The 18019-nt window shown below is 53.6% G+C and overlaps 2 protein-coding genes across 10 annotated transcripts in view; one reads left to right on the forward strand and one right to left on the reverse strand.

Annotated features, from left to right (window-relative positions):
- UBN1 (ubinuclein 1) overlaps window positions 1-8759 on the forward strand; it is a 45300-nt gene extending 36541 nt beyond the window's left edge. For 3 of the 7 annotated variants that reach the window (XM_059038760.2, XM_067012507.1, XM_067012509.1), the window contains one exon: window positions 668-2782. In XM_059038760.2, the coding sequence (XP_058894743.1) occupies window positions 668-717 (50 nt within the window). In that variant the 3' untranslated portion in view covers window positions 718-2782. Of the gene's footprint in view, window positions 1-667; window positions 2783-7230; window positions 7354-8001; window positions 8300-8440 lie in introns of those variants that run through there. The other 4 variants (XR_010836416.1, XR_009331162.2, XM_067012508.1 and 1 more) reach the window with 4 other exon arrangements.
- Window positions 2219-18019, reverse strand: part of PPL (periplakin) — a 49962-nt gene continuing 34161 nt past the window's right edge. For 2 of the 3 annotated variants that reach the window (XM_067012506.1, XM_059038756.2), the window contains exons 10-23: window positions 17861-17956; window positions 16477-16599; window positions 16236-16382; window positions 15449-15600; window positions 14061-14158; window positions 13735-13892; window positions 12624-12802; window positions 12405-12543; window positions 11485-11678; window positions 10045-10195; window positions 8607-8690; window positions 7814-7930; window positions 7222-7314; window positions 2219-6461 (exon numbers count right to left, since the gene is read on the reverse strand). In XM_067012506.1, the coding sequence (XP_066868607.1) occupies window positions 3798-6461; window positions 7222-7314; window positions 7814-7930; window positions 8607-8690; window positions 10045-10195; window positions 11485-11678; window positions 12405-12543; window positions 12624-12802; window positions 13735-13892; window positions 14061-14158; window positions 15449-15600; window positions 16236-16382; window positions 16477-16599; window positions 17861-17956 (4395 nt within the window). In that variant the 3' untranslated portion in view covers window positions 2219-3797. The remainder of the gene's footprint in view (window positions 6462-7221; window positions 7315-7813; window positions 7931-8606; window positions 8691-10044; window positions 10196-11484; window positions 11679-12404; window positions 12544-12623; window positions 12803-13734; window positions 13893-14060; window positions 14159-15448; window positions 15601-16235; window positions 16383-16476; window positions 16600-17860; window positions 17957-18019) is intronic. The other variant, XM_059038757.2, reaches the window with a different exon arrangement.

Below are 18019 nucleotides of genomic sequence, written 5' to 3' on the forward strand. Positions count from 1 at the left end.
GAGCCATTGAAAACATGACCATTGGTCTGTGATATTTTCAGCAAAAAAGGGAAAAGCGTTTTCTTGTACCATTTCCTACCTGTTTTTCCTCTGGGTGTTGAAACACTATCTGAAAAGCATCTATGCTAAAACAGGCTATTTGAATATCTCTTTTAGACATTCTTTTCGTTGTAGGATTACATGAGTGATTGTCAGTGAAAAGCTGTCTGCTTGTTCCAGCTGTGACTTGTATCTGCTTTGCTTTCTTTCCCACATGGACTCAGAATGCTAGTGCCTTTGAGCTTGTCCTTTTAGGACCTGAGGGTCTTTGATGGTGTGGATGCTCACTGTGCTTTTCATTCCTCACCATGGAGTCTGGCTCTGCCTGGGGATGACAGCTGTGGCTGAGAACTGGAGTGGCCCGCGTTGCACAGCAGAGCGGTGGTTCTGTGAACATGGTGCTCAGCCAGCAGCTGCCCTCCCAGTGCGTGGCACTCTGCACCACTGCAAGGAGCAGCACACTCAGATAACCTGCCAGTGTGTCTGGCTCCTTTGAGCCTTAGAACATTCAGTGTTCAGGGGCTTTTGCTATTTAAGAAGTGATCCCCTTGAGGTTTGGTTACTGCTGCCTTAAGGGAATCAGAGATCCTGAAAATCTTATGCTCTGTTTTTGCTTACTCTTTTTCAGATGCTTCTCAGCTTCATGGGAAAGGGCCCAGCGTACCACGGAAGTTGTGACTTTCAAGGGAAAAGCTGGAAGCTGAACGAGTAGGTCTCGGAAATCGGATAATAACTATGCTCTTTCTGCCATTGATTTTCTTCTGGAGAAGGCATGAGTGCTAAGTGGAGTGTCTCTTGGCACGTGTGATGTGCCTTCAGTTAGGGGAGCAGCCCCGTGCTTCTCTGGAGGCCCTGACCAGCCTGGTACTCCAGGCCTCTCGCTCTGTTGTAGACAATCGTCAGAGGGGCAGCGCTAGGCAGGGGAGCGTGCCGGGTCGTGTTCAGAGCTCTGGTGGCGGGGCAGAGCAGGTGGTGCACCTGTGCTTCACATCTGCCTGACCCCCTCACATTTGGTCAGAGTACCTCATGGCACCCTATTGGTCGGGGCTCCTTCTGGCCACAGTGGGCTCCCTGGATGGTCACAGTGTCCGTCCATCCTCAGGCTGTGTGCTCAACAGGACAAACCTAGCTAACATTGCAGCTGGGAGATGTACCTTGTTCTTGGAGAAATACACCCAATGTGTGCTCATCGTGGGGGCCCGTCTCTCCACTGAACGTGACAATGAAGCTCTTTTAGAGAAAAGACCTTTGTAGATTCAACAATTGTGGTAGAATTTTTAAAGACACTTATTTTTGGCTCAGTTTTCATCCTTACCATTAAATGCATTGGATAGAATGGGACTATTCTTCGCAAGTCATGTTGTTCCTAGGAAGACATAATTCCAGTGCCTTTATGGTGGAGCAGAATTAGACACACATCCATTCAGCCCTCTGAGTGGATCTCAGATGAAGACCTTTTTTAAAGATATGTCTGTATTTAAGACATAGCCAGTTTGAGTTTTTTATGGTTGCACATAATCTGTGCTGTCCTGACTTGAAGGTCATCTGGGCCCACAAATCCCAGGTCCCAGTTCAGCCAGGCACCCCACTTTGTTTTTCCAGAGTTCATACAGGTGGACTGCAGAGCCCCAGAGCCCTTCTTCATCTCTTTGAGGGCCAAGGATATGAGGGGTTCCAAGTCACAGGTAGACATTCCAGTTTATTTAAAAAACATTCTCAGGCAGAGCTGCAGGAACAGGCCTCTGAAGCATCTGCCGTGTAGAAACAGGCCTGGAGGTCCTGGCTCTCCAGGCAGCAGGGCTATGCATTGACTTCAGGGTGACATGCTGACGAGCTTGGAGAGCACGTCAGACAGATTGGGACAATTACCCCGGAGCTCAAGTCATCCCACTCACCCAGTGGCTGCTTCACAAAGATTTTTTATGGCACTTGCCTGTCCTGTGAAGTCTGAACTGACTGCTCTAGCTAAGTGATTTCTGATACATTGAGAGTAAACAGCCTCCTCAGAATGTACGCCTGTGTGAAGACACGGGCAGCTCTCTTGGTTTCTGACTCCCAGGATACAACGCTTGGTAACTCACGATTCACACAGAGGTTGCCTGGTTTCCAGGGGGAGCAAGACCTCTGCCAGCTAGTCGGCCAGGCCTGTGCTCTTTTTTTACATAAAAACCAACATGTGTTTCACATTGGGCTAAGTGGATTCCTTATCCCTTTATTATATCTATTTTTTGCAACTTGGGTTTCCAGTTTACAGAATAGTCTTAGGTAGTAGCAAAAGAGCCAAAGAAGAGATTTGTATTGCTGAGCTCAGAGCCACGCAGAGGCCGTCCGTGAACGCTGAGCAGCAGGAGAACACCCTGGTTCCCTTCCCTGCAGTGCTCCCTCCTCCCCAAGCACCACTGAGTGTGCGGCTGGAGCAGGATACCCTCATTCTTAGGAATCTAGTGATGCCTCTTGCCTCAGGGAAACGTTTCTTTGATGGGGAGTTTATGAGGTTTCTTTTCCTTGTTGATGCTTTATTTGTGGTAACGAAAGAGTGAATGACTTAAAGAGCCACGGCAAGGCAGGTCTGTTGGCGGAGCGGGCTTATGGGCCACGGCGCTGCAGGGCTTTCCTTGCCGGCGTTTCTTGGGTGTGAAAGGGCTGTGGCTTTCTCGCAGCGACTGTGTTGGTGTTGGGGGTGGTGTGGAAATTGTTAATCTTGTATAAAACCACCCAATAAATTGTTTCAAGGTTTCCAAAACATCGTTTCTCATTTATTTCCTTTTACCATATTTGCAAGTAATTCTTTGTCCCTTAGGAGCTGGTATGTAGGGAACGTTCATCTTGGCTAAAAGCCAAGAGGGTGTTGGAGAATAAGCCTCATGCAGAAGAGGAAGAAACACACTTACCATGAAATTAGAATCAAGCCACCAGGTGTTTATTTTTGCACTATAAATAGAGTTCCCTATTACTTCCCATTTTCTTACATAATATTATGTGAGATACAGAGGACCTGAAATTTGTTTGGTAGAAAATCAACTGTGGAGTTTACTAAATGGCAGTGAGATAAGCAGGACTAGGCACCGAATCTAAGGCTAACAGCAACACAGTCCACTAGGAAAGTACTTTAATTTCAGAACATGAAACGTTCCCTGATGGTGCGTTTTCTTGGGACAGTCTGGCTTGACAGTTAAGCTTCATTCGAGCACCAGGGTCAGGTGCTGTTTTGGTTTCTTTGCGCCTTTTCTGGCATAGAGCCCAGATCCATCTCCCCAGAAGGCCTCTGACGAGTTGGCTGAGCCAGAATCCCGAGGGGTGTGAATGCAGGTCGCAGGCCTGGGGAGCTGTTGCTTTGCTGAAGCGGGGAGGCCTTTCTGCCCTAGAGTTTCCCCTGCTGGGGTGTGGAGGCCAGTGCTGCATGGAGCAGGCTTGTCCACCCCAGTTGCTGGTCGTCGTGTGCTTTAGTAGTTTTCAGTTGCTTCCAGGTATCACACAAGGAGTCTGTTTATGGGACCGTGGGAAAAGGAGAAAGAAGAAGGGCACTGCGGGTTTGAACCATCGTCGGGAGATGAAGCAGGTCACTCACCTGGTTGGATGATGGTTCAGCAGGTGCCTGTCCTGCTTGTGGTTGAGCTGTGCTCTGAGCAGCTGGGGGACACACGGGGTCCTGCATGGATTAGGAGCTGCACGGGGGCCAGGGAGAAAAGATACCAAGGAGAGTACTGGGCAGGAGAGAGCCAGCATCTGCTTCCAGGAAGGTGAGGGTGGGGCCGTGCCTACTTCTCCCCGGACACCAGGATGGCCAGCTCCTGGATGGACATATCCTTGTTGACATAGCGGTTGTACTGGGCAGGGGTCAGCCTTCCGTTCTGCAGGGCCTCTTTGATGGAGAACTTCTTGCCAGACTTCCTGTCATGGATCACGGAGGACTCCCCGTTGGGACCCTTGACAGAGATTTCCTCCCAGTCGCACTCCTGGCTCCTAAGTTTCACAAACATGTTCCAGTCGATGAGGCCAGCCCGGTGGGCTTCCTCTGGGGACAGCTCGCGGCCCGAGTCGGGGTCGATGACGACGATGGAGCGCCGCAGGTGGTTCTCCCTTTGCTCCCGTTTGATGGCCATGGAGCCCAGGCGCCGCTGCAGCTCGTTTATCTCCAGGTCTTTGTCTCTGGAGAGCTGCCTGAGGTCGTCCAGCTCCTGCTCCAGGGACTGGAGGCGGCAGTCGAGCTGCGCCCCGGGGTCCACCGCCACCGGCATTCTCCTTAGGCCCTGCGTCTCTGCCACCGCCATCTTGATTTCAGACTGGAGCCTGTGGGCCTCGAGCTGCAGGCTCTGCTGCTCCAGCTGCAGTTTGTGGTTCTCTTCCCTTAGGAAATCCAGCTCCTTGGATGACTTGGAGTTACAGAACTCCAGCTCCGACAGCTTGGCCTCCAGCCGGCTCACCTCCGCGTCCAGCTCCCTCTTGCTCTGGCTCTCCGCCTCCAGGCTGCTCTTTAGCTTCTGAATCTCCTGCTCGGTGTCGCCTCTCTCCACCTGGATGCTCTTGGAGAAGACAACCTTCTCCTTGACCTCCATCTTCTCCAGATGCTCCAGCTTTTTCTTCAGGGTCTCAAGCTCACGCTCCAGGACCTGCCGCCGGTGCCGCTCTTCCTCCAGCTGCAGCGTGAGCAGGGTGTGCTCCCGGGCCTGCTGGGGGTCCTGCTGCAGCACCACCTTCTGCTTGAGGGTCACCTTTTCCCGGGCCTCCCCCTCCTCCTCCAGCTGGGCCAGCCGCTGCTTCAGGTGCTGCACCTCCAGCTCAGCCTCCCTGCGTGTCTGCCGCTCATGCTCCAGCTCCTTCAGCTGGCGCTCCAGCTCCGCTCGCCTGCACTGTAGCTGCTGCAGCTCCCCGCGGAGGCCATCGATCTGCTGCAGCTCTGCATCGATGCTCTCGGTGAAGGCGTTCACCTCGGCCTGCAGGCCTGGGTCCTCCTCGTACCTGACGACCTCCTGCTGGACCATCTTCTCCTTCACCTGGGAAAGCTCCTCCTCCTTCTGTTTGATTTTCTCCTCCTGGGACGCCCTCTCTCTTTCCAGATCCACTTGCTTCTTCTGTTCCTCTGACAGCTGGGCCCTCAGAGACTCCACTTCCTCTTTGGTCTGGGGGTCTTCCTGGAACTGCAGGATCTCCTGGACCACCTCCTTGGTCTGCACCTGGGGTTTGGCCTCTTTCAGGGACTGGATCTCCTGCTTCAGCTGGTAGATCTCCAGGTCACACCTTTCGATGAGTCCGGTCTTGTCGATGATCTCCTCCCTGAGCCTCTGAAGCTCTTTCTCCATCTCGGGGTCAGTCTTGTACTTGATGATCTCCTTCGTCACCTCCTTGACCTCCACCTGGGGACCCCGCCTCCGGAGCACCTCCAGCTCGCTCTGGTAGCTCTTCAGCTGCTCCTCGGCCCCCCGGTACTTGCACTCCTGTTCGACGAGCTCGAGGCGGAGGTTGGCCACCTCACTCTCTGCCTTGGGGTCTGGCCGGACGATCTCCCGCACTTTCTCCTGCACGACCACTTTGGCATTTTCCTCCTCCAAGGCCCAGATCTTTCGGAGCAGCCCTGTTTTCTCCCTCTTGTAGGCACGAGCCTTGGCGGCCTCGTCCTCATACTGGCGTTTGAGGTCACCCACCTCCCTCTCGGTTGCCACATCCTTTTCCACCTTGAGCACCTCCTTGATGGTGATCTTGCTCTCGACCATGGCCCGCTCCTTCTCCAGCCTCTTCAGCTTGTCCTGGAGGAAGCTCAGCTCCTCCTCCTGCTTCTCCCTGAGCTGCTGCTCCCGCTGCTGGTCCTCCTGCAGCTTCCGGAACTCTGCCTCCAGCTGAGGGTCATTCTGCAGTTTCACCACCTCCTTCTTGGTGACCTTCTCCCGCACCTGGTTCTTCTCCTGGGCCAGGGCTGCGATGCGCTGCTGCAGGAGGAGCGCCTCTGCCTCCTGGGTACCCTTCTGCCGCCGCAGCTCCTCCAGCTCCTCCCGCAGCCTCAGGACCTCGTTGGCCTGGGTTTGGTCCGGCTCAATGCGCAGAACCTCCTTGACCATGTACTCCTGCCCCCCGTCCCTGGCCTCCTGCTCCAGGGCGCGCAGCCGCAGCTGCAGTGCCTCCAGCTCCTCTTGCAGCAGCCGGTTCTTGCGCTGCTCCTCCACCAGGGTCTGCTGCGTCTTCTGGAAGCTCTCCTCCAGCATGGGGTCTGGCACCTTCTTGAGCACCTCCTTCCTCACCACCGCTTCCTGTGGGCTCTGGTTCTGCAGGGTCCGGATCTCCTCCTGGGCGCTCCTGACCTCATTCTCCAGCTGCTGCCTCCGCTCCGCCTCCTCGTCCAGCTCCTTCTGAATCTTCCACATCTCCTCTGCTCCAGAGCCCGGCTGGCTCCCGGGCAGGGCCTCATGGATCATGCCTGCCTCAGGCTGCTGGGAAGCAGAAGACAGCGTAGGGTTAATGCCGGACTCTGCACGGCCCGACCCCACCTGGCCACCCGCCAGAGGTCAGACAGCTTGTCCTGCGGTCCTTAGGGGACCCCCTCAGTGCCAGGTTCACTAGAGTCCTAGGCTTCCTTTTGAAAATGGTAAAACAACTAGTTTAACTGCATCTGGGAAAATATTTTAAAACCACAGAAGAGTGTGAAGCAGAGGCTGTCCGTCACCTCTGGTCCTTTTCCTACAGGATACTGTCACCTTTGAGACACGTATATTTTTGCGTGTGACACGTATTTATTTTTTCCACACTAACGGCGATGTCTGTTCTGCACCCTGCTTGTTGCACTTATGAGAGAATCTGCAGTGGCACAGAGAGTGCCACCTCGTCGTGTGATAGCTTCGTCATTTTCCATTGTGTGGACAGACCCTGGCTCAGTTGCACACCCATTGCTGGTGAATATTGAGTTGCTTCCACTTTCTTAACTATTACAGTGTTGTCGTTAACGTTTTGGGCTTTTAAAAATAAGTTACCTTTTTCTGGGTACTCAGCAAATGTTTGAGGGATGGGACACGTAGGTTGGACTCATGTCCACAGGGGCACAGGCATGGGCTGGCGTCTGCACTGGCGCCACCCAACCCTGTTTGCAGGGGGACACGCCCACTGGTTCACAGCCTGTTTCTCTGAGGCACAATGAGTCTTATTTCTCAGTTCTTGGGATAGTTTCGAGTAGAATGCCTTACTGAGATCCATTACCTGTCTCAGGAGATTCAGAGCAAACTCCAGATTCTGCAGCCTCTGTCTGTTGATGGCATTAACTTCCGTGAACTTGGCAGCAAGAGCCGTTTCCTACAGGAGAGTAAACAGGAGTCAACAGGCTAAGCGAAGGTGAGCTGGACGGTGTTTGAAAAGTCTGGCATTTGGGGCGAGAGGGTACCTTCTTGCCCTTTCCTACCTGGAGTTCTACTACAGTCTCATCTACAGGAGAGAAAACTGGATTTAAAGTCAGAAGCCTAAACCCCCAGCGAGTGACCTTGAGCAGGTCTGTCTCTAAGCCTTAACGCGTTCGTGTACAGAAGGAGCTGATAACATCGGCCCTCTGTCTGTGTGTACTTACTTAGGGGGAGCAGGGGGAGTCCGTGGCTCTGGCTCAGATAAACCCAGCAGGCTGTCTTTCTAGGCATATCAATGTCGCCACCCCAGAATAAGTTATCTCCTCTTACTGAACCTGTTGGCACCCCGGAGGGCTCTGGGGCCAGTTTCCCTATTGTGTGTGCGTCTCTGAGGCCTGCATGCCTTGCTCTCTGGAGCGAGGGAACCCCGAGAAGGCCTGGCCTGCAGAGCTCACCTCTTCCCTCACTTTGGCGGCAGGGGACTGGAGCCTGGCCCTCTTGCTCATGTGGCTGCTTCTTCCATTCTCCAAGTCAAGGAGGGACCTGAGTTTCTCTGCTTCCAATTCGTAGTCCTGCGTGAGAGAGACGTGGCAGAGGGCAGACAAGAGCAGGTGAGACCAAAATGTTCTTATACCCCTTCCAGGTGACTGCAAAGGTCTTCCGCTCAGCCACACCCTGTTCTGACTGCCAGGAGGTTTTGAGAACCATAGATCCATCAGTGGTACGTACCTACGTCCCTGAATAACATGTGAGATGAGAAAAAGTAGGCCCACAATCCCCTTCCGTCCCCAAAGCATGCTCCTTCCAGGCCTTCCCTGGCCTAGAGACCATGGCATTCTGCTTTCTTCATTTAACTCTGTACCATAAGAGTTATGGCTTTTCTCATGTTGCCTCCTAATCCTGTGGATCAGTTTGATGGCTTTAACATCCATTGTGTGTTTAGATGATAATTTACTAGCTGTTCCTCTGCTATTGGACATTTAGGTTATTTCTAGTTTGTCTGTTTTGCTATTGTAAATAATTCTGTAGTACAATGATTTTGTTAATCCCACGTTATTATTCTTTCATATTTTTTTCTTTAGGATAAATTCCCCCAGTTACTGCTATAAACAGTAGAAAATCCTTTTCTGGTATTCAATGCCCAGTGCCATCTTGTTTCCCAAAGCAGTGCCTGGGACACCCCCACCGGACCAGCTGGTGGGAAGAGGCCCTGCTGCTTTACACTCTGGGCAGGGTGTCACGTCTCACCTTGACAGCTTGCTGGTACTGCTGGGAGTGGGCGTAGACTTTCTGTACTTCCTCTTCCCTTCTTGCTATCTCATCTAGCAGGTTCTGTAAAACAACAGAGACTTTGAAAACCAAAAATTAAAAAAAAAAAAAAAATCCAGGGCTTCCCCGGTGGCGCAGTGCTTGAGAGTCCTCCTGCCGATGTGGGGGACACGGGTTCGTACCCCAGTCTGGGAAGATCCCACGTGCCACGGAGCGGCTGGGCCCGTGAGCCATGGCTGCTGAGCCTGCGCGTCCTGAGCCTGTGCTCCGCAATGGGAGAGGCCACAACAGTGAGAGGCCCGCGTACCGCAAAATAAAATAAAATAAAATAAAATAAATAAAAATCCAAAACCTAGATAGAGTAGCTGGATTCCTTGGAGTCTGGAATTCTTCCGTAGCACAAACTACAACGAATGGCTTCCTTGTTTACATTTGTTTGTTACAAAAGGCAATTCTAATGCCCTGTGAAGAAGGGCTTCCCTGGTGGCGCAGTGGTTAAGAATCCGCCTGCCAGTGCAGGGAACACGGGTTCGAGCCTTGGTCTGGGAATATCCCACGTGCCTTGGAGTAGCTAAGCCCCTGCGCCACGACTACTGAGCCTGCGCTCTAGAGCCCGTGATTCACAACTTCTGAGCCCGTGTGGCACAACTACTGAAGCCTGCGTGCCTACAGCCCATTCTCTGCAACAAGAGAAACCACCGCAATGAGAAGCCCGCACACCACTACGAAGAGTAGGCCCCGCTCGACGCAACTAGAGAAAGCCCGTGAGGAGTATCAAACACCCAGCGCAGCCAAAAATAGATAAATAAAAAATAAATCTATTAAAAAAAAAAAAGGAAGGGCCAAGAAGATAATTATTTTTGGCAGGAAAGTTGTGTTTATTGAGTGCATCGAAATGTCAGGCACTGTTCTAGTATCTTTCTTAGATTATCTCACTGAATCGCCCAACATCCTGTGAGGTAGGCACCGTCCTCACCTTCAGTTTATGAATGAGGAAACCCAGGCACAGGGCGACACAGTGACTGGCCCGTGGGCGCATGGCTAATGGGGGTGGGAGCAGGACTTGAGACCAGGCTGTTGGGCTTCCTGTTCCTCGTCCTTCACCCCAAGGCCCTGCTACCTTCGGGGGAGCCAGGACTCTGGGCTTTGGAAATGGGTTTTTCCCTGAGGGCTCCCCTGTGTCCCTGTAGCTATTTGCTTATTTAGCTGGCTTGCACGGAGTGTCCACTCTGGGCCAGGCCCTGTGCTGGGCACTGAGGACAGAGAGGTGAGGGAGACCCCGTCCTTGTCAGAGACTCGGGTGCTGGGAGCCTGCCGGGCCAGGACTACTGCCAGGCCCCCGTTCACGAAGGGGCTTGCTAACCTCCGACCCCCACTTGAGACCATCCTCCTGTGAACGCGGAAATGGCCTTCTCACCTTCTGGTTGTTCAACTTGGTCTCCATCTGGCTGAGGCCGTCTGTCTCCTGGGGCTCGTAGCTGGGGATGTGGGACAGGAACTGCAGCAGGCGGTCGCGGCCACTACAGAAGGCGTCGTGAGCAGCCCGGGTGCTCTGCAGGCTCTGGACCCTGCGGGACAAAGCCCGTCAGGCCTTTGAGCTCTCAGGTCTCACTGAGAGCTGCCTGCCATCCCTTTTAAAGAGGTCATCAAAAGTAATTTAACTGGAAATAACCTAAACGTTCACAAGGAAGTAGTTATGTAAATTACAGAATACTGTGTTGGAATACTGTGCAGCCTCTGTAAAATGCAGGAAGGCCCTCCTGTGTGGACTCACAGGGATGCCCACTGTGAATTCTAGGACCTAAATAACTCATGGATCCAAGGGGAAATCACAAGGGAGGTGAGGAAATTTTTTGAACTCACTGAAAATAAAAACATCAAAATTTGTGGGACACAGTGAAAGCAGTGCTTAGTGGGAAGTATGTAGTTTTAAATGCTTAGAAAAAAAAGAAAGCTTTCAAATCAACAATCTAAGCTTCTACCTTAAGAAAGAAAAAGAAGAGCAAATTGGACTTAATGTAAGCAGCAGTAGGAAATAATAATGAGCAGATGTCAGTGAAACAGGAAACAGGAAAACAGGAGAAAGATCACTGCAACCAAAGCTGGTTCATTGAAACCGTCAATAACATGATAAACCTCAGACATAATGATCAGGGGGACAAGAAGAATAAACAGATACAACAGAAGAAGATACAACATCAGGAATGAGAGAGAGGACATTCCCTCAGATCCTGCAGATAGTCAAGGATAAGAGAATATTATGAACAATTTTATGCCAATAAACTCAACAACTTGATGAGATGGACAATGTGTCCTTGAAAGACACAAACTTCTGAAGTTGCTCAAGCATTAGATGACCCAAATGGTCCAATATCTATTAAAGAGGTTGAATTTGTAGTTAAAAACCCTCTTACACACAAAAAAATAAATTGCAGGCCCAGATGGCTTCAGTGGTGAATTCTTCCAGGCATTTAAGGAATTAATACCCAGCCTACCCAAACTTCCAGAAAACAGAAGAGGAGGAGGAAACACTTACTGACTTATCAGGCCGGGAAAATATATGATAGGGAAAATAGCAAAACACACTGTATGTGGTGTGTTGTCATCTGCACGTTAATTACCTACCCTAGCTCATACAGAATGTTTTTGGACGGACACACAAGAAACGTAGCAGTGCTGATCTTGGGGGAAGGGTTTGGTCATTATAATCCCTTTGTGTGTTTTATCTTGTATATGTACTGCTTTTTTCAGAAAGAGGAAATTCTTTAGAAATCAAATAGACTTCAGTGTTGTCCGCAGAAATCCCACTTTGGTGCCTTAAGGCAGACTAAGCCGAGACCCCCTGAGACCCCCTCACCTGAGCTCCACCTGCTGGCAGAGGTTGTCAAAGCGTTGGTGCAGCTTGTGCACCTCGGCCTCCTGGCGCTCCAGGTCCGGGCAGTGCTCCTGGAAGCGGCTGGCCAGCGAGCCAGAGCACTGCTTGGCGGCCTGCAGATTCTGCTTCACCTCACTGAGGAGGGCCTGCCGGGCCTGCAGCTCAGAGGCCATGGCCTGCCAGGGCAGAGAGGCAGATGGCAGGTGCTGTGGCCAGAGCTCCGGGGCCCAGGATGGTGCTACCCAGAGCTCTTGGGGCTGCCTGCTTTTAGCGGGTGGCAGGCCTGGACCTGGGTGGGGACCGGCGCTTTGCCTCTGAGTTTCTCCTCAAACCTGTGGTCACTTCTGCAGTTTCCATTTCGTTACAATGACCAATACCCTGGGAAAACTAGCTTCTAAAGCCCTGCGGCACATGGCATGTGCCTGTGACACCGTGCCCGGGACTGGAGTGGCCTTGGTGAAGGCTCTGAGATGAGGCCCTCACCACAAGGGCAAGGGTTTTGTGAGGTGGTTTGTGAATAAGGGGCCTCCCGCGGGCTCACAGACCCCAATGCTTAGAGCGAGCCCAGCGGCAATGGTGAAGAGGGCAGATGCTGGGCTGGGGCAGAGGCTCCTATGCTCAGCCGATGCGCTGTGCAGGCATGTGGGCCCAGGTGGCCAGATCTGCTTGTCCAGAGACACTGGGAATCTGGGGGGATTTTGTGGACATTCGATTTTAAGATACCAGCACCTGATTTCCACAGGCTGCAGAAACCCTGTGTGCGGCTGGGACTCCAAACCTGGAGAGACTTGCTACCCTGGGCCTCAGGCCCTTCGAATGTCCACAGGTGGGGTGGCAGGGGTGCCTGGAGCCCATGCCCAGCTCAGAGAAAGGCTCCTGAGGCCCAGGGTCCCCACACTCACCACCAGCTCCTGCCTCTTGCTGTCCAGGGCATGGCCACTCTCGGGCACCGTGTCCTCCTGGGCCAGCTGGTTTTCGTATGAGGCCAGCACCTCCCGGCCCTGCTGCAGGCTCTTCTCCAGGCGGTTGGCGATGTCAACCCTGAGGACATGAGTCAGGAGTTGGGGGGCGGTGCTGGCCCTTGACCCCGCCCGGCCTCCCCACTGCCCGCCTGCACCCACTTCTCCTGGGCCGCGTCCAGCAGCTGCACCAGGCGCTCGTATCTGCGCTGGGTGTCCTCCACCCGCGTCCTCAGCAGGGCCGCACTGCCACTGCCCGGGAGGGCCTGCATGAATGCCTCGCCCTCGGCCGTGCTGCTCGCCTTCTCGGGCTCGATGCGCAGCAGCTCGTTGGTGATGTTCTGTGGGGACCAGAGCCCCTCGCGTTGACCACAGCTGGCAGCCACCCCCACCCAGGGATGTCCTCCCCGGGCAGCCTGACTGGGGATCTGGGGTGCTGGCCTAGGAGTCCGTGTTTGTAATGAGCATCCCTGGGAATTCTGACACAGTGGATGGTGACTCACAAGTGATGAATATTAATAGGTTCCTGTTCCCACTACTTCACACGGCTTTACTCATCTTTGGGGACAATTCCAGTGAGGTGGGTATGACTCCAAGCAGCTTAGTAGGGGACATGGTGGGGCCTAGCCCCAACACCACCCCTGTATCAGGCATCCTCTGGCCTTGGCTCGGCCCCAACCAGACCAGCCCTGGTGTGAGCCCCGTCAAGGGCCACGGCACTTCTCTGAGCCCCGTTCCTCTCCTGTAAACCGCGAACGGTCACGCCCATCGTGGAGGGTGCCGAGGACCCGGGAAACTGTGTGTGTGTGTAAAAGAGGTGAGAAGTAGATGGTGTTCATGCGGCTCATCTTGCCCCACCCTGTCGAGGCCCCCTAAGTGGGGATCAGCCCATTTTACTGAAGACACTGAGGTTTGGGCTTGAACGGTGTGTCTGTGGTCAAGGCGAGTGAGCCGGCCCTGTCACCCCAGAGCCCGTGTGATGCCGGGCACCGCGGCCTCTCACTCAGCTCAGTGCTGATCTGCTCAGATTGCAGTCCTGCTGTTGTCAGGTCTGCCACAAGCCCTTTTTCCTGGGGGTGTGTCTTGGGGGCGCCAGGCCTCAGGCACCTCCTCAGTCTTTGGCCTAGAGCAGCCCCCCTCCCCACAACTCACGACTTCCTGTTACACGTGGCAAGTGGTCCCTTTTGAGCGCCAAGACACCCCTTGGCGATTAGACCTTGAGCAGGGGCCCCAGGGAGCCAGTGGGCCAGCCTGTGCCCCCAGACTGGGGTACCTTGAGGTCCTTGGCCCGCTCAGCACTGTCCTGCACGGCCCGGCCCTGCTCCAGCGGTGGCCGCAGGATCCCTGTGATGGCCTTCTCCTGCCGGTCCAGGTCGCTGGCCACCTTGTCCAAGCCGGCCAGCAGCTGCCGGCCCTGCAGGTCAGAGGCATCTGCCGGAGGGAAATCAGAGTCGGGTGGCAGTGGGGAATCGTGAGGCCCAGGGAGGGGGCATAGGAGGGCCAGCCTCCCCACCTCCACTGTCCCATCTGCAGCACAGATCCTGGGCCCGGCCCCGCCTCCCTGTCCCCCCAGAGCCTCAGGCAGCGTCTGGTACCCACCTCCAGAGTTCTCTGCCTTCAGCACCTCATGCCGCTGCTGGAGTGCCCTTCTGCTTCCAGCTGCCTTCTGCCGCAGGCTCTGGTACTGGCTGCCCAGGCTGTGACAGCAAAAACGGGCTGCGGACCTGGGGCAGCCCACTGCCCCTACTGCCCACGACACAGGACCCTGGACTCTGGCTGGACAGACAGCCTCGAGGAGTCGGGAAGCTCATCAAAATGCTTTGAAAAGTTAACACGACACACGTAGAAAGGATTTGCTGAAACGCTGGTCTTTCTTTGCTCTTGGGTTCAACGGACCCCTTCTTTCCCTCCTTCCTTTCTTTGTCTCTCTTTTCTTCAATAGCAAGTCTTACTATCTAAAATTATCTTGGGCTTCCCTGGTGACACAGTGGTTAAGAATCTGCCTGCCAATGCAGGGGACACGGGTTCGATCCTTGGTCCAGGAAGATCCCACATGCTGCGGAGCAACTAAGCCCGTGCGCTACAGCTACTGAGCCTGCGCTCTAGAGCCCGCGAGCCACAACTACCGAGCCCATGTGCCACAACTACTGAAGCCCGTGGGCCTAGAGCTCGTGCTCTGCAACAAGAGAAGCCACGACGAGAAGCCCACGCACCACAACAAAGAATAGCCCCCACTCACCACAACTAGAAAAAGCCTGTGCACAGCAACAAAGACCTAATACAGCCAAAAATAAAAACAAATAAATTTATAAAATAATCCTGTTTGCTCATTTGTTTTCCCCACCAAGATGTTACCCCTGAGGCAGCAGTACACAGTAGGTGCTCAATACATATTTGCTGAATGAATAAATGAAGGAATTCCTTAAATCACTCATTCAACAAAGAGTTCTTGAGTACTTGCTTTGCACTAGGTACTGAACAAGGCCCTGAAAATAGTAAATCTCAAGGAACCCCTGCCCAATGAGACTAACACACACAAAGCACCCTAATGACAGCAGCATGAGCAGTGGGAGAAGGTGCTTGAGAAAGAGGCGGCAGCCCTTTTCCTGGAGCCAGGGTGGAGGATGAGGGGGCAATCAGGGAAGGCTTCACAGAATAGGTGACCCCCAGGCTGGGTCTTCAAACCAAGAGGCCTGAGCCAACAGGTGGTGGGTTGGGTGTGCAGGTAGAAGGAGCAGTATGTGCAAAGGCCCAGAGGCCCTTGCAGAAAAACCACTCCCTGATGTGTGCCCAGAGACAGAGGTTCACACACAAGTCAGCTCGGCCAACAGGATCTGCTGCTGTCCCACTTGAGCCGCCAAGGGGGTGCAGGTGTGGGGATGTTAGTGGCACCCTGAGGTTGAGTTGGGGTGCCCAGGGCTGTACGTGGCCTGAGGGGCCCAGGGCGTGCGGCCAGTCCACTCTGGCTCCTTCCTTTGCCCCTGTACCTGTCGGCCAGAGCCAGGGCCTCGGGGTCGGTGGGAGGGATCATGAAGCAAACAGCCGGGGCAGTCAGCTCATTCCCTGCACTGTCCGTGAGGTCCCAGCTCTCCCCGTTGTTCCTCTGCAGGGTGTAGCTGTAGCCCCGAGAGATTAGGCCCTGGTGGGGACAGGCCAGTCAGAATACATGGAGAGGCCTGCCCCACCTGGTAGCCAGGAGCCCAGTCGCCACCTCAACCCCACCCCTAACTCTGGGACCTGGGGAGTCTTAGCCTGTTTCTCAGATCCTCCCCAAGAGGTTCCATCATAGAGAGTTGAGAGGGGCCAGCACCAAGAGAGCATGTGTTGGGTCTGCCGGCCTAGCACCCACGTGGATTTCCCTTTGGGGAGCCCCTGTGCAGTCCAAGCCCATGTGTTCTCATCCCTCCATTCCCTGATTTCTGGGGGTGGACATGTGACTCAGGTCTGGCCAATGAGAGAATGGCATCCCTGGCCACAGTGATTGGTTTAGGCTGGACACATGACTCAGAGCAGGCCAATGAGAACCTTCCCTGGGACTTCTGCTGGAATGACTTGGGCCACTAATCTGGTAGGACAGAAAAGCCCAGGGCAACAGGTGGGGTGATGCAGGGGCATTGGCAAAGAGGACCCCATGATGGAGATAAACACAGGCTCCTGAAATATTTGAGACCCTGCATCCAGCCATGTCACCCCTAAGGCCTTTCAGTGACATGAGAAGAGGCAGATCTGGGCCCAGCCTGGCTGGGGCACCTGTAGTACCAGGCAGGGGCTCACCTGGTCACTCTCAAAGTCACAGAGTGCCTCCACGGGGATGGGCTTGAATGGCATCTCCCGGCGGTACTTGAGGGGTACCACCTGCTGCCCTCGCTTCTGCAGGCCCCGCACCTCGTGCTCATACTTGTCCAGAGCCTTCTCCTGGTCCTAAACATGGGGGGGAGTGCCCAGGTGAGATCACACAGCCTTCCCCGGTCAGCAGGCAAGGAGCTGGGGAGAGGCCTGCTCAGGCATCACTCACGTCCAGCTCCCGTAGCATCAACTCAATCTGGTATTGGTCTTTGAAGTCGGGGCTGTATTTCTGGTTCAGATCTGAGTCCACCTTGCACAGCAGCTCCTGGGCATCCTTCATGTCTTTGTGGAACTAGAGGAGACAGGGGGGCCCTGTCACGGACAGGACAGTGCTAGGACACCTGGGGCTAATCCTGGCTGTGACTTTAAGCCCATTCCCAGGTGGGGCTGGGCCTCCCACTCACCCTGAATCCATGGGCTCTGCCACCTGGGGACACCCACAACCCTCCCCAGCCCAGCTTCACAGGGAGAAACCAGGTCCCTTCCCACCAATCCATGCAATGTCACCTCTATGACATATTGTTTTCATGTGTATACACCAGTAAGCTTAGGGTTCTTCTCTATTCCACTCTTCTCTTTGTGCTAGGGACACCCTGACTTATTCTAAGTCTTAGTACATGGAAGATAAGCCTCCCCATTTGGTTCTAGAAAACTCTCTTGCCCATTCTTCAGCCTATTAGCTCTGGAATCATTCATTGTCAGCTGTCCCCTGGGCTGCAGCTATGAACATGACTTTGGGATCCCTGTGAAGGGATCCCAGAAGGGCTGACACTGAACCTGGAGTTAGTTACAACAGTATCATCTGAGTTCAAGTGTCCCCAAACCACCTACTCATAAGAATCATGTGCATCTCTCTTGTTAAAAACACACATTCCTGTGGAAACAATGCAGCATCCATCAACAGGTGAATGGATAAACACAATGTGGTCCATGCATACAATGGAATATTATTAAGCCATGAAAAGGAATGAAGTTCTGGTTCATGCTACAACATGATGAACCTTGAAAACATTATGTTCAGCGAAAGAGCCAGATACAAAAGGCCACATGTCATGTGATTCCACTTCTATGAAATATCTAAAATAGGCAAATCCAAAGAGACAGAAAGTAGATGAGAAGTTACCAGGAGTTGGAATGGGGAGTGATTGTTCATTGGGTACAGAATTCCTATTTGGGGTGATGAAAAAGTTTTGGAAAGACAGTGGCAATGGTTGCACAACATTGTGAATGTAATGAATGCACTGGATTGTACGCTTAAAAATGCCTAAAATGGCAAATTTCATAGTATATATATTTTACCAAAATTAAAACTCCACACACCTACTCCTGTGCCTACGCTCTCCTGGTGAGTCAGATCCTCCAGCCCCAGCCCCCAAGGAAGGCAGACAAGGGCCCAGCAAGCTTGGGGCACGCCCACGTCATCAGAAGTGTAAGTACTGGGAGGCCTGGGCAGGCAGCCCTGCAAGGCTCCTGGAGGAAGTAGCACTGAGGCCATGAGTGAGCCAAGAAGGCACTGGGTGCTCCCACCAATGGGGCCCTGGGCTGGCAGGTACCTGGTGGTAGTCTTCCATGTACTTCAGATGGCTCTCCTCACAGATGAGCAGGTTCAGGTACTCCTTCCAATCTGCATGCACAGCCTCCATGTGAGCCTGCCAGGAGAAAGGAGGCAGATTGGTGCTGGCCAAGCACCAGGGACACGAAGGGAGGGATGG

This window comes from Kogia breviceps, chromosome 14 (genome assembly GCF_026419965.1).
Source record: "Kogia breviceps isolate mKogBre1 chromosome 14, mKogBre1 haplotype 1, whole genome shotgun sequence".
NCBI lineage: Eukaryota > Metazoa > Chordata > Mammalia > Artiodactyla > Physeteridae > Kogia > Kogia breviceps.